We start from the raw sequence: 15447 nt of genomic DNA on the forward strand, positions 1-15447 counted from the left end.
GGCCCCCTTGCCCCCAGCAGGGGCGTGGGCTGTGCCCACATGTGGGAACGTCCCCAAGCTCCACTTCCTAGGGCTCCCCTGCTGGTAGCTGAGCACCCACCAAAGCCCTTCATGGCCGTGTAGAGAGCCTCGGCATCCCGGCTGGGGTCAAAGTCTGGGAAGTCATGAATGGAGCCCCGGTACTTGGTGCCCTGTGGAGAGAGAAAGGAGAGAGAAAGGAACGTAAACCGCTGACCTTGAGTTCCCAGCCCCAACCTCAGGTCACACTCTCAAGCCCGGGCACAGTCAGAGTCTAGGCTGAGTTCCCTTCCTCTGAAATTAAGCGCTGGCCACAGAAATCCTGGGCAAGGGTAGGGACAACTCTCCCTACATCTCCTGCCACAGCCTGTCCCCAAGGACAGTGCCATTTCCCCATGGGAGGGTGGCTCCGTTGAGCTCACAGTACTGCACAACCTTCCCAGAACCCAGGAGGGAGAAAAGCCAGGCTGAGTGCAAGGGGTAGAGATGATCCCTACAAGAGTAACGAGAGCTCTGCCTATTTTTACGGCACTTTACAGTTTATAAGGCCCTTTTGCCTTCACTCATGTGTTTCCAACTCGTGGGAGCATTTAAGATGATCTGTTATCACGAAAACAAACCAAGCCCAAAGAAGGAAAGCCTCTTGCCGGGGATCCCACAGACCCCAGATCTCTGGTCTGTTCCCCTCTGCTCTCCAGTTCTAGAAACCTTGCGGCTGCCAGCTTCTGAGGGGGAGGTCGTGGCCCAAGGGAAGCCCAGAGCCACCCTCAGAATCGATGCCAAGACAAGGTGCCGCCCTTCTGGGCCCAGTAAGCTGAGCTGGCAACTGGCATCTGAGGACAAGCTGGCTGGGTCCTTGGGGTGAAAGGGAGGAGAGGCAGAGCCAGAGGATCTTAGACATCGAACTTGAATGCACAATGGGCTGGTTCACAGAGAAGTCAGATGTGGGTCAGCTACATGGCCCCAGAGAAGTATGGGGCCAGGAGAGTGGCCGAGAACTGGGAGAGCTGGGGATGCCACAGCCCAAGGCACTGAGCACACGGCATGGTGACAGGGCACTTAAGCCTGGGCCGGGGCCAACGTTAAGGGCTGAAGATTCGGGGAGAAAGAACACCTGACCCTGTCTTTCATGAGCTTCGGACCCAGAAGAGAGACATGCACACAAATCAGCACAGAGCTCGTAATAAATACCCTAGGACAGAGGCACAGTAACTTGGGAAGACAGTGGAGGCCGGTTCCAGCTAAGGGAGGGTATTAGGAAAGGCTTTGTGCAAGGGTTAAGGGTGCACAAACACCATGCCTTAATGGAATAAGAAGCAGGGGTGCCTGGGTGGCTCAGCTGGTGAAGAGACTGACTTAATTTTGGCTCAGGTCATGATCTCAGGGTTCATGGGTTTGAGCCCTGCCTCGGGCTCCATGATCACAGCGCTGAGCCTGCTTCAGATACTCTCTCTGCCCCTCCCCCACTCTCAAAAATAAATAAATGTTAAAAAACTTTTAATTAAAAAAAAAAAAGGAGTAAGAAGCAAAGGCGAAAATGAGCCTCTGACAGCCTCCTGCACCCCCAGGGCTCACACTGAAGGACCTGGCCAGCTGTGTGGACGCCCCCTTGGTTTGTTTGCAGATGCTGCCCCTCTGAGGTATGCATGCGTGCGCGCAGGGTTGCTATTTAAAGTTCTGACGGGGCCGGTGACCAGAAAAGGGACACGGCCTTCTTCCCGCCACCCGTGAATCCCCTGCAACCTGATCACACCCCTGGGCAGAGAAGGAGAGTTAGTAACACACGCCAAATCCTGGGACCAGAAAAGACATAGTCCCTTGAGAAAGCCCTAGCAGTGTGTGTTTTGCTCACCGAGCATTCCCAGCACCTAGCACAGAGCCTGGCACAACTAAGTACTCACTGAATATCTGTTTCCTGGATGGATAGGCATGAGGATGGATGAATGACTATGAATATATTCTGAGCAAATCCAAGAAGACTTCCTGGAGGTGAGTTCTAAAATGAGCCCTAAAGGAGGAGTGACAGAGCGGCCCCAAGGACTGGGGGCGGGGGACGGGAAAAGCAGAGAGGGAGAAGGCTTGGCACAGGAAACAGCATGGAAAAGTCCCAGGCACAAGGGCAAGCAAGAACATTCAGGGAGGCGGCCCAGGTTCTTCAGCGCTCAGTGCAGACACCCAAAGTCGCCAAGACCATGGGACTCCAAGGTGCCAGGAAGAAGAAGAGGAGAAGGTGGCAGGGCACGGGTCGCAGCAGCAAGCCGAGGACCCTCTCCCCTGTTGCTGTTCCTGCACCTCTACCCTGTGCAGTGTTGAGGACAGGGCTGCAAACGAAAGATGAGGCACTGCCATCATGGGGGAAGGGATGTCTTGGGGGAAGGGACATCTAATGACGGACAGGAAGCTCGATCAAAATGTTCCCTTCAAGACAGGCTTGGTGAGGAGCAAGGCCAATTTCCCATGTATGTCTTTGCACAAGGAAATAAACTCTTCCAGGGGACAGCGGCCAGTTTAGTTATCCCAGGAGGGTCCCTCAGGATCACAGCCACTAGAAGAGGGGGACATGATGGGGGGCCCTAGCACTGGTCCCATTTAGAAGCAGGAGACAGTCCTTCAAATCACCCAGGCCTGGTTTCCCACCATTGGTCATCCACGCCAACCTGAAGAATTCTGCATCTCTAGGTGCCATCTGTATACCTGTCCCCTCTTCTCCACCTCACCCAGATGGCCTGTCACTCCTCGTGCAGACAGGTTCCTGGCCTCCAGCACCCATGGCCAAGGGGAGGGGAGAACAGAGAAGGGACTTTCCACCCTGAAATATTCAGCAGGTCCTGATGCCAGCTGGTGAGCAGCCTGGACCCTGGGGCTCTGAGGTCTCGGGACCCACCCCAACTGCTGCTAGAGTAGGAGCCTGAGGCCTCTCGGGAGCAGAGCTGATGTCACCTGGAGAGATGGCTGCCCGGCCAGGACTCCCACCTCAGAGCAGCCTTGACCAGACCTGACCCAGGCCTCATCTCTGCAGCTGCTAGAGTTCCAGGTACCGGCACCTGCCCCTTTTGCCCCGCCCTCAGTGTTCTCATCCCCCATCATCGAGTTCAAACCCAGAACATCCTTGTGAAATGGATGCCACAGAGCCATGCATCCGGGGCCTTTCTGACACCACGCTATTTCTTCACATCTTTGGGCCTCAAGTTTACCACTTCTAGAAGGAAACACTGGGAGAATAGCACAATTAACACTGGGGGTGATCTGGACCAGATAAGAGTGAGCGGCTGGTTCTGTGCACGTGTGCGCAGGGTTTCTCAGACCTTCTGGTACTGTCTTCGGCAACCTTCTCCCTCCCCAAACCCTTGCACCCCAAGCGTGCCAAATTACTTTTGCTGCTCTGCACACCCTACATCAACTTCTCTCTGGCCTTCTGTTCCACTGTCCCCTCCCTCTGGAGCACATCAGCCCCCTTGCTCCTACCCAGTAGCACTCTCCAGGCACCTTTCCGAGTTTCCCCAACCTACGTGCCCACAGAGCTCCTTTATGCCTCCACTAGAGCATGAGTGCCATGAATGGGGGATAACAGCTCATCTCACGGGATGAGGGACCTCTAAGCCTCTGCCACCCATTGACTCTTGCTTGCAGACTGTCTACTGCCCCCTGGTCCATGGCAACAAGAAACCACAGGTCAGCCAGGCAGAAGCGTGGCCTGGCAGCACTGGAACAGGATTCCAAAGTTCCGTGCCCTAGGTCCTGGCCCCTCTGACCTCCCAGGATCTGCGCTGTCCACTTGGGTCATGCAGAACCCTGCAGTTTGAATGCCTCCCAAGAAACAGCTCCGGCATGACTACATATGGGAAATGGGGAACAGCAAGCTATGCCTTGGACCTCTGCCCATAACCACTAACACTTTCTCTTCCTGGTCAGAGAGACCACTTGTGCAAGTGTACTCCTCAGAGGCTGATAGGGAGGTCACAGCTAGGACTTTTTTGAGTATGGATCCTGTATCACATGATACACTGTGCTCTTCAAAAATGGTGAAGATATCCTTAAGAATAGGTACCCTTAAGGCCCTTGTTCGGTGGGAGGCCCAGGGAGAGTCGGAACTCCCCCAAGATCACACAGCTCCTGTATTAGGTCTATGGTGAGCAGCTCTGTGACTGAAGTGAGGAGCAAAAGGGGCCAAGTCAGGTGTCCCCTGTGGGTGTTTTTTAAATGTTTTCATTTATTTATTTTGAGAGAGAGCGCCCACGTGTGTGTTTGAGTGGGGCAGGGGCAGAGAGAGAGAGGGAGAGAGAGCATCCCAAGCAGGCTCCGCACTGTCAGTGCAGAGCCGGACACAGGGCTCGAACTCACAAACTGTGAGATCATGACCTGAGCCAAAATCAAGAGTCAGGTGCTTAACCTACTGAGCCCCCCAGGTGCCCCAGGTGCCCCCTTGGTTTTATTCTCCCTTCCTGGTCATCATCATTGCAGTAGCCCTATCTCCTTCTCTAAGGCTAGCCAACAAGGGTCACTCTCAGGTGAATTGTGGCACAGAATGACAAGTAGCTCTGCCCAAGGACGGAACCCAATCCTGGCCACGCCCAGGAGTAAAAGCTCCACCACGCCTTAGCTTCTACTGCCCAGCAAAGTGGTCATGCAGCACGAGAGACTGGGGTCTCCCAAGCCAGGATATCCCAGGTGCACGTGACAAGGGACACTTCCATCTCCAGAGCAGAGAGAACCCTCTAATGCTTTTGCCTACCCAGTAGCCATCTCCCTGGGGAACCACTTAAGCCATGTAGTTCAGGTAGGACCAACTCTACCCTCTGAATCCAAGTTACCATTGGCCCAGCCAATGAGAGCCAAACCTAGGACTTTTCCTGGAATCACTGGGAATAAATTAGGCTGTTTCCTCCAGGCTGCCCAGGAAGCAGAATGGAAGCCTAGGACAGCTGGTGTCTAGAGCACCAAATCAGGGAAGAGCCGCCCAAGAATGACGCCATGCAGAGGAACTCTAGTTCACAGAGGCAGAATCCTGACAATATCATTTGGGTCCCTGGAACCAGCCCAACCTGAAGCCCTGGGCTTTTCAGTCATATAAGCCAATATACATCTGATTAGGATGTTATATGCTGTCATTGGTCACTTGCAACTAAAAAGGATGTGATCTGTAACAGGAGCAAGCAAAGCCTGAGAACCTCCCCTGCTCCTTTCTAGATGAAGGTACCAGGGATCTGCAGAGTGGGCCTCGTGACTCTAGAAGCCCAGGAAAGGCAGAGCACAGGCTTCAGGAGGGGAAAGGCTCCTTACCTGTGCTGGTTTGGCCATGGTATCAGGTTTTGCAGCAGATAACGCTGTGGAGAAGAAAGAGACCTGTGAGATCTGGTCCCCTCCATTCTTTCCCCCAATTTCCTCACCCATCTTTCCTCCCAAGGGAAGGCAGGCTCCCCCTACTGTTTTCCAGCTGCCTCCAGCCCTTTTGGTTAAATTACCCCCCAGCCTGCTTCAGGGCCAGATGCCTTTTTCAGAAGACAATGAACAGACTAGCCTGTGTCCAGATACTCACACCAGGATGGGAAAGAGACTTGGAACCCAGAAGGAGACAGGGAGCGACCACCGACCCGCACGACTCCCCCAGGCGGTGCAGGGCACTTGCCCAGGTATCCCACTTAACCCTCACAGCGATCCTTCCCAGCACCAGATTCTCCCTTTCCACAGGGGAAGAAGTGGAGGATAGGGGAGTCAGGGAGGTTGCACCATTTACCCAAAGTCACACAGCTTAAAGATGAATGCAACAAAGTCCAGACTCCAGAGTCCATGCTATCTGCACCACGCATGTTCTACGTCTAAGTCACCAAGAATGGTTCCAGAGGCCAGGGCTTAACGTTCTACAGATGAAAGTGCTCAAAGGGCTCTGGGCCACCTGTTGCAAATATCTGAAGGGCTGTCGTTCCTGTGGAAGTCAGTGAGCATTTCTTTAGCGTCTACTCTGATTAGGCACTGCTCTAGGCACTGATGACACAGCAATCCGTAAAAGAGATTTTTAAAGCCCTGCTTTTCTGTGGCTTACTCCATAATGGGGAAGAATAACATGCATATGGCAAAAAGTAAGAAGAAAAGATAATACTTGGTCAGGAGAGAGTGACACGGGGTACAAGCCTAGGCTGAGTGATCAGAGGATCGCAAGAATCATGCTGATCCCTGGGGGCAGTGTGGTCAATGGACCCACTGTGGCTAATGTGGCAGCAGGGAGTGGAGGCAGGGGACCAGCACTGAGGACTTTTCGCTGATAGGACAAATGGGACACATGATCTGATCAAAGGGGGTGTAGGAGACAGCGTCTAGAGTGAAGAAATAAGGAACAAAAATGTCTTACCTAAAAAAGAAATGAAAAAGGGGCTGTAACTGGTTTGGAAATGGGAAGAACAGGGGCGGGGCAGGCTAATGGGCACTCTCAACAGGAAGGCAGGGATGGAAGTGAAGCAATTTTCCGGGGACAAGAGGAGAAGGAAGGGCCGGTACGTTCCGTTTCAGTCAGGACCGTACGACTGGGTCTTTTTAAACCGTGTCTGTGTATTACTTTTGAAGATTTTTTTATAATTATTTATTTTTGAGAAAGAGACAGAGGGTGAGCAGGGGAGGGGCAGAGAGAGAGAGGGAGTCAAAGAATCCGAAGCAGGCTCCAGGCTCTGAGCTGTCAGCACAGAGCCCAACGTGGGGCTCGAATTCCTGAACCAGGAGATCATGACCCGAGCTGAAGTCAGATGCTCAACCGACTGAGCCACCCAGGCGCCCCTGTGTGTTACTTTTTAAAAGTAAGAATAAGAACCTCAATCAGCTCCTACAAGGAGCAGAACTAGAAGAGCGGAAACCAGGGTGGCATTTTAGCTCAGTGCTTTCCCGTTCTCCATGTAGCCCACCACCACCAAAAGAAAAGAAACCCCCCCCCCCCCAAAAAAAAAACACTTAGGGGAAGTCAGCCCTTGACCTCAGTCCATAATCCTGCTCTCATCTTGGGGCACTAGAGACAGTGTGACACGGTAGAGAGAACACAGGTTTTGGAGTCAGGTGGACAGAACTGGATTGTCACTTATTAGCTACGTGCCCTTCAGCATATTGCTCATCTCTGAGTTCAATGTCATCTCAAGTACAAAACTGGGGCTTTCCCTTTGCTCCCTTGCAGGACTGTTGGAGGAGGAGACATTTTAATTGAAGTCAAGGGCAGAGCACAGGAAGCCAGGTACTCACTGCACTGGTGGGAAGTTCTGACGGGGCTTTGTCGTGTTTGCCTGTGTCCCCAGTGCCTGATCATGAGTCCCCCACACTGCAGTCAGCAGACAGACAGGAGGAGGGGCTGGGAGTGAACAGCAGAGGACAGAGATCTGTCTGCAACCCCAGCAGAGCTTGAGGAAACCCTGCTGTTTCCCTGACAACCAGGGGCCCCTCTGTACAAACATGCAACTCTCACCAGGAAATGGAAACTTCCCCCCCCCCCCCCCAGGGGAGGAGGGCCCAAGTCTACCCCAGGGCCTGGCGGGGGAGCCAGCTCAGGGGTTTCCCAGGCCTGGGGCATGGTGTGGGCAGGGGGTGAGGGATCCCCAAGGCCAGCATCGAAATGGACAGAAAGAGGCCTGGGAAGTCCGCTGAGGCAGGCAGGGCTAAGGCCTGTCACCTGCACCTCCAGTCTGGAAGCATTTTCCTTTGGCCTTGTTGCTGGAAACTTCAGCTGCTGGCTGTAGCCCAGGCCCATCTGGACGAGAGCCCTTTCCAAGGAGAGACGGCTGAGAGGAAGGGCCTCCAAGTCTTTGGGAAAATATCCTCAGCTCAGAGAGCAGTCTGTGTGTGCTTCATGTGAGTGCTCGTCTTGTGTCTACACAAAAAGCAAACTTCTTCCAGAACTAGGGGTTGAGACGGCCATTTGTGGGGTGGGGAGGGGTTTGAATCTCCAACAGCCCCTCCTCTGTGGGCTTAGGGAAACCCTGGTGCTAATCAGAGGCGCCATCTATCTTGGCTTTACAAGGGTCTCTGACCCCTCCCAGAGCAACCCAGACTGTACCTCTCAAATTGGTTGAATGAATGTGTTATATACAATATTTCAGAATCCCAGAGGGCTCTTAACCATCCACTACTTCAGGCCCCTCATTTTCTAGATGAGGTAAAGGCATTTCAGGGAGGGTAAGTAACTTGCCAAGGCCCAGACAATGGCCAATATCTGTGCCTCCAAGCCCCAGGTCATAAGCCCTTACACCACTGTGGACCCTGGCTGCAATGGGATATTAGGAGAGGCCCAAGAAAAAGACCTAGGTCTGATTCTCAATCTGTCTGTAACCTCAGACAAGCCAGGTTCCCGTTCTGGACCTCAGTGTCTTCATCTGTAAAATGGGGATAATATCACTCTCTCTTTGGGAAAATCCAGAGTGGCTGAGAGAGGCTTTTATAGATTTCAACCATGAATTTTCATAGCAAAATCTAGAATATTAGTCTCAGGGGCTTCTCTCCCAGGTCACAGGATTCTTCTCTATCCCTAAGCCTCCCCCCTACCCAATATGCTAGTCTTATCATCCTGGTTGAAATAGCTTCACAAGACTGGCAGGTATGGCCATTCTAGACCTGTGCCTCTCTCCTCCCAGGAACCCTGAACCTCTTCTGACCTGGATATGCAACAGGGCTCATGATGACTGATCATTCCAGAAATCCATTCAAGGGTGGGGGGCGGGCGGTGGGCACCTGGGTGGCTCAGTCGGTTAAACATCTGACTTTTGATTTCAGCTCAGGTCGTGATCTCACAGTTTGTGAGGTCGAGCCCTGTGTCAGGCTCTGTGCTGACTGCAGAGCTTGCTTGGGATTCTCTCCCTCCCTCTCTCTCTGCCCCTCCCCTGCTATGTGGGTGCATGCCTCTCTCTCTCTCAAAAAATAATTATTTTAATTATTATTTAATTATTAAATATTATCTGATAATAATTATGTGATTATATAATATAAATATTATTAGTTATTATTTAATAATTAAATAATTATTGAGAGACACAGAGCAAAAGCTGGGGAGGGGCAGAGAGAGGGAGACACAGAATCTAAAGCAGGCTCCAGGCTCTGGTCTGTGAGCACAGAGGCCGATGCTGGGCTTGAGCTCATAGACCATGAGATCATGACCTGAGCCAAAGTCAGACACTTAACCGACTGAGCCACCCAGGCATCCCCCCAATTTTTTTTTTTTTTTTTAAATCTATTCAAGGGTAGAGTCTCCCAGTGGCTTTTTGCTACTCTGGCTACCCCCCTGCCTTAGTCCTTTAGCCTGCAAGCCATCAAGTTTCCTTCCTTCCCCTTTGGGAGCTCCAGACTGATTCCAGGAGGAATGCTATAGGGTAGAGAACACACCAGAGCTGGCAGGACTTATGGCTTACCACTGCCCAAGTGCAAGACCTGGGAAACCACAAGCTGGACAGGGGAAGGGTCTTGCCAAATCATGCAAGAGGCATGGGCTTTCAGGTAGGACCTCGCTGGGAGTCACAGCTCCACCCCCAGTGTGTGATTTAGGTAAACTACCTTAACTGAATCTCAATTTCCATATCTGCAGAATGCACATAAAAGTTATCTCCAAGTACCGGTAAATAACTGAAATAGCAGATGAAGAGCCCTAAGCACAGTGCCTATTACAGAATAAAGTCTTAATAAATGGTAGCTTTTATTATGATAAAACCAAACATTTACAGTGGAAGCAGAGTGGCATCGTAATCAAGAATGCAGGCTTTGCAGGCATGGCCTGAGTTCAAATCCAGACACATCAGGGGCACCTGGGTGGCTCAGTCGGCTAAGCGTCTGACTTCGGCTCAGGTCACGGGTTCGTGAGTGCAAACCCCGTGTTGGGCTCTGTGCTGACAGCTCAGAGCCTGGAGCCTGCTTTGGTTTCTACGTCTCCCTCTCTCTCTCTGCTCCTCTCTGGCTCACACTTTGCCTCTTTCTCTCAAAAATAAACATTAAAATAAATAAATAAATAAATAAACCAACATTTATAAAGGGGAAAAAACTCCAGACATTCCAGAAAATTCCTAGCTCATGACCTATGGCAAGTTCTGTCATTTCTCTCTGACTCAGTTTCTGCATCTGGGAAATGCTAATATCCTAAGGTTTTTGGTGAAAATTCTATAAACTAAGGTGGGTAAAATACTCAGCATGGCCAGGAACACATTAAATGTGTAGTAAGTGTAATTACTACACATTTGGCTTCTGTTATCAAGGTCACCGTTGCAGAGCAGTGGTCTCCAAAGTGGGGTACACTTCAAGCCATTGGGGTACAGGACAAAAACTACAACTTTCTCAATTTTTTTTTACCTTGTCCTTTTCTGTTGCATTTGTGCCACATATATACAGGTATAAGACGCATGTTAGGGGTTCAGGCTGATAGATGTGCACAATCAGGAGTCTGGACTTCAAGGGAATAAAGCAGATAGAGGGGACAGGAGATGTCAGACTGAACAGAAACACCAGCATAAGAAAAAAGCATTTCTGTTCTCCAAAGATGTCTTGCCTACTTTGGAGGAAGACAGAGCGCTTTCAGGGAGGGTGGCAACGCTGAGCGTAGGGGGTAAAACCAGGTGTGTGGGGGAAGTAAATGTGAGAATAATCAAAAAATAACTTGGAAGGTCACACAAACACTCAGCCAGACCTCTGTGCCCCTAGGGCCTGGGGACTCTAACTTGGGCCAGGTCACTCCTTGCCCACTTGTCCCCAGGGACCCCTTTCAATGCAGGCCATCTTAGCTCAGCATCCAAGGCTCACGACATCCTTCCTGATTTGTCTTCCCCTCTCTCTCCTTCACCCACCACCACACTCCTTCCCCACTAAGCCCACACAACCCCTTCTACCAGCATTTTCTTTTTTTTTTTTTAATTTTTTTTTTAACATTTATTTATTTTGAGACAGAGAGAGACAGAGCATGAACGGGGGAGGGGCAGAGAGAGAGGGAGACACAGAATCGGAAACAGGCTCCAGGCTCCGAGCCATCAGCCCAGAGCCCGACGCGGGGCTCGAACTCACGGACCGCGAGATCGTGACCTGGCTGAAGTCGGACGCTTAACCGACTGCGCCACCCAGGCGCCCCTCTACCAGCATTTTCTATCCAGCCTTCTAGCATCAAAACCAGTGCTTTTCAATTCTGGCTTCATTAATGCCACCTGGGGAGTTTTTCCAATTTACCAAAGTGTAAGGTCAATGCCTAGAGATTCTGACTCATTGGTTTCTGGGGTGAGGCGTAGGCTTTGGTAATTTTTAAAAACTTTTCTAGGTGATTCTTCCAACTCTTCCAGGAAGCCAGGAGGGATTTCTCTTGCCTCTGAACCCCCCATAGTACTCAGAAATCACCTATATTAGACTGGCTTGGGTCAACCATTTGGATTTACCACTCCTCAAATAGAGGGAGGTTGCTTTCCTCCAAGGTATTCTAGGAAAAAAATCTACCTCAAACCCTCCGGGTTATCTGATTCCAGTCTGTCTTTGAGTTATTTTACAGCTCAGTAATTTGTAGGTAAATGGTGGTAATATAAAATAATTCTTATAGACACCCTCATACTATTCTATCTGATAAAGGTCCAATTAATTCCCCTCTCCTTCTGCCGGAAAAACCAGTTTGCCTCCATTTGAAAATTCCTTTTAAAAAAAGTGTCTAGTGATTCTCTTTCAAGCTGGTTTTAACATCTGCCTGTCCAGTTATTAGTAAGTTAGTAGAATAAAATCTTGGCACATGATCATTTTTATATCTTTTGAATCACGATTTTACTGTTTCTTAAAAATGACTGTTCCTGCTTCTTTGCTGTACCCCTTAGCATAGGGTATGACTCATAAGGATTGTTGGGTGAAATACATTGAGCTGTTTTAATACTTTCTTAGTGACCCCGTTAGGGGTAAAAAAAATCATACAATAAGAGGACATCCAGGCTAGTGGTTTTCAAACTGTGCTTAATTCCTCATTATATAGCCAGGAGAGGAAATAACTTGAGGGGTTAAGTATAATTTGCCCAATGTCACTAAGAAAACTAGTGATGAAGCAGGGGCTCATTTTTCAAAAAATATTTACTGAGCTTGTCCATTGGCTGGAGATGGGGGTAGAATAAAAACTGAGACCAATGAGTCTCCCACCCACACAAAGCTGGCAATCTAGTGCAGTAATCCTCAATTGTTTTGGTCTCATATACCACCAGTAACAAACAACAACAACAAAAAATTGAGCATTCATCACGATAAAAATATATTTTGTAAGCATGAGATTAAAGGCATATGTAAGAAGAGGCCTGTCTCTTCCTGTACCCCAGAAAATCATCTTCGCGCCCCCCAGGATGTGTGCACCCGACTTCAGAGGCCCCTGGCCTCTAAAATCGATATCCTTCCCTTCCCCTTTTCCTGATGGCTCCTCCCCCAGCCTACAGGAAGACACCAGGATCAGCCCCACAGTCCTCGGGGAGCAAGCCTTTGATGAAGCCAGGGGAAATGCCATTCCTGGCCTTGTGCCTGGGCACACCCCCCCAGCTGGAGGCACTCGGGTTTCTTAGAGAGCAGTGTCTCTCCCTCTCCTGACCCAGAACCCTTGATCTCAGGGTTGGGCAAGTCCCCAGGAGATCCTCTGGCTGCCCCAGGTTTAGAATTGGATGGGCCTGGGTTTGAACCCCAGTTCAGGTCACTTTTGTGAGAGACAGCAATGTGTAGTATCTAATGGGACAGACGCTGGAGCCCCATTGCCTGACAGTGAAGCCTGACCTGCACTTTGGGAGCTGTTTGGCCTTGGGTAAGTACTTAGCCTCGTATGCAAAACAGGATAAAAAGAGTGCCCAGCTCAGAGGAGTGCTGGCGAGGACAGAAAGAAGACACATCTAGAGCCTCGAAGTGGCCCTGCCACACAGGAAACACAACGTTAGACGTTAGTATTATTTCTTCCCTAAACTTCTGAGGGCTGACTTCCCACGTCTGCAAAATAGGCATGGTAACAGCATGTAATATATCAAGGCTTCGGCCAGAGCCTGACAAGTTGGAAGGGTTCAATAAACAATGCAGGTTACGATTTTATTATTATTTCAGATGCACCAGGACACCGTTTTACAGATGAAGAACCTGAGGCTCAGGTCACCTGACTTCTCAAGCACCACACCCTTCTGAGATGACAACGGTAGCACTTGCTTCTCTGGGCACAGCACTCTGCAGTTTACAAGGCGCTCTCACAGCTGCTGTCTTATAATCTCAGGAGGGTATCAACCTCCTCCTCATTTTACAGGAGGGCAATCTGAAGCTCAAAGAACCCAAAGACAGTCATTTCTCCCTAGCCAGTCTCTGTGGGAGCTTCTCAATCCCAGGAGGAAAGGAAATGCAGTGGCTGGATGCCTAGCCAAGAAATTTATAAGCATAACAGTCCTCCCTTCCCAAAGACTCCGTCTCCTCCATTGTGGAGGTGCAGGGAGGGCGGGTGTGAGGACAAGACCCGGACTTGCATGCTCAGAAATCAGGGTACAGACCACATCCTGCACTTTGTCCCCACCCAGGAAGTATCTTGGAGAAGCTGGGTGGGGTGAGGCTAAGTGATACCACTGGGCCTCCCCAGAAAATCCTAGAATAATACAACATGAGGAGTCATGCAGCCTGCACCCATTCTACCAGCTGGATGCCCTGGACACATCTCTTACCCCTCTACAGAGGAAGGAACTAACGCCCAGAAGGGTAGATGTGCCCAGGGCCCCAGCTACTCAGAGGCTGGGGCCAAGGCTGGAGCCTGGTGGCCCAAGGCTCCTGCTGGGTGCTGCACTGCAGATGCTCCAGAGGCTGGCAGCTTCCCAACACTGCAGAACTCCCCCGCCCCGTCCCAGGGGTCAGCTCCAATAGGCAAGGTTCCGCACTTCCAAAGGACAGCCCCCCTCCTTTGCACACTGGTGTCCACATTCTGCCCCAGCAAGAGCTATGGCCCTTACTCAGAAACCGCAAATATTTTCTGAATCTGAGCAGCCAGTGCCTTGGGAACAAAGGGTGGAAGGCAAGGAAAGATGGATGAGTGACTGTCACAGCTGCAGAGGGGGATGCAGGCCTGTGCCTCCCTCCCTGGCCCCACCCAACTCCCAGAATCCTAAGTCCTAGAACAGTTGAATCCTAGAACACCAGCGCTGGACAGCCAGTCAAGCAGCCTTTGCTACGGATGGTTAACTAAGCCCCAGAGAGGGAAGGGCCTTGCCCAAGGACCCCTCCAGCACCTGGAACTGTAACCCTGCTTTCCATGACTCCCAGGCCAGTGCCCTCTGCATGGCACAGGCCTGCCAGCTGGAAGGGCAAGGTCTGCAGGAGCTGCAGCTGGATGGATCATTCACCTGGAAGGGCCAAGCAGGACAGGATATCCCTCCTGGGTCAGTGGGCTAGCAATTTAAGGTGTGCTTTGGGTGGGGCGGTGGAAGTGAGGGAAAAGAGCAGAAGGAGGAAACCAGAGTCCTTTCACCAACCCGGGAGCCATATGGCCAAATTTGGAATTGTCAGGAAGACCCAAGGGGGTTTAGAGAAAAGGAAGGGGAGGGAGGAAGCAAAGGCTGGATTCTCTTAGCATAAGCCCCCACCCCCACCCCTTCCCCTTACAGGGCTTACAAGGGTCGCCCAGGCTTCCCAAGCCTGTAATCAAGACTTCCCAAACTTGCAATCATTCCTTGCAGCTGACAAATAAATCAATTTTAACGATGCCCATCATTTCCGCCAAGAGGGTCTGAGTTTATCAGCTCTCGACTTGGAAAAGGAACTTGAGGCTCAGAGAGGGAAAGCTACGGATTCAAGGTCACACTGAAAGTTGATGGTGAAGCTGGGATTGGATTCAGGGTATTTCAGTCCCATGCGGGTATTTTGGGAGTTATCTGAAGCCCCAAGAGCTTTGGTTAGGCCTAAAATGGGCTTCCGGAGAGCGGAAAGAAGGGTGGGGCCTCCGTCCTTAGAGCCCAGCTCCAAGTCTCCTTTAGGCCAGCGGTGATCCAAAGGGGACGGGCGGGTCCCTGGGGTGTGAACAAGCCAGCTCCCCCCCCCCCCATCGGTCTGCACACAGAGCCTTCTTTCCAACAACACCCACAAACCGCTGCACCAGCGGCTGGACGATATGACTCTTCCTGCAGCCTCAGTCTCCGTTTGGCCTCAGCCACACCCTTCCCTGCGGGTCCTTAGACCCCCATCCAGCTGTCCCCAACCCTAGATCTTCTAAGTCTCTCCAGCCCCCGCCCCCTCTTAAAGCGCGGCCAGCACCCGGCTCTGCTTCTGCCGGGTTGCCCCCAGCCCCTGGACCACACCCGCTGCAGGTCGGTTCGCCCGCCCCTCTCCTCCCCTCCTTTCCCCTCCTGCTCTCCCCTCCCCCAGCCAGAGCGCCTTCGCCTCTGCTTCTACGCTCGCGGCTCTAAATTTGCTCCACTGCGTTCCCCCAGGCACGTTCAGCCCGCGACCCTCCCGGGTTACCGCGCCCTC

General features: G+C 51.4%; 1 protein-coding gene across 2 annotated transcripts in view; it reads right to left on the reverse strand.

The window, feature by feature from the left end:
* The window catches only part of ANXA6 (annexin A6), a 48975-nt gene that overhangs the window by 33185 nt on the left and 343 nt on the right, over positions 1-15447 (reverse strand). For both annotated transcript variants that reach the window (XM_058720488.1, XM_058720479.1), the window contains exons 2-3: positions 5299-5342; positions 101-191 (exon numbers count right to left, since the gene is read on the reverse strand). In XM_058720488.1, coding sequence (XP_058576471.1) covers positions 101-191; positions 5299-5316 — 109 coding nt within the window. In that variant the 5' untranslated portion in view covers positions 5317-5342. The remainder of the gene's footprint in view (positions 1-100; positions 192-5298; positions 5343-15447) is intronic.

The sequence above is a fragment of the Neofelis nebulosa genome, chromosome 1, assembly GCF_028018385.1.
Source record: "Neofelis nebulosa isolate mNeoNeb1 chromosome 1, mNeoNeb1.pri, whole genome shotgun sequence".
Taxonomy (NCBI): Eukaryota; Metazoa; Chordata; class Mammalia; order Carnivora; family Felidae; genus Neofelis; species Neofelis nebulosa.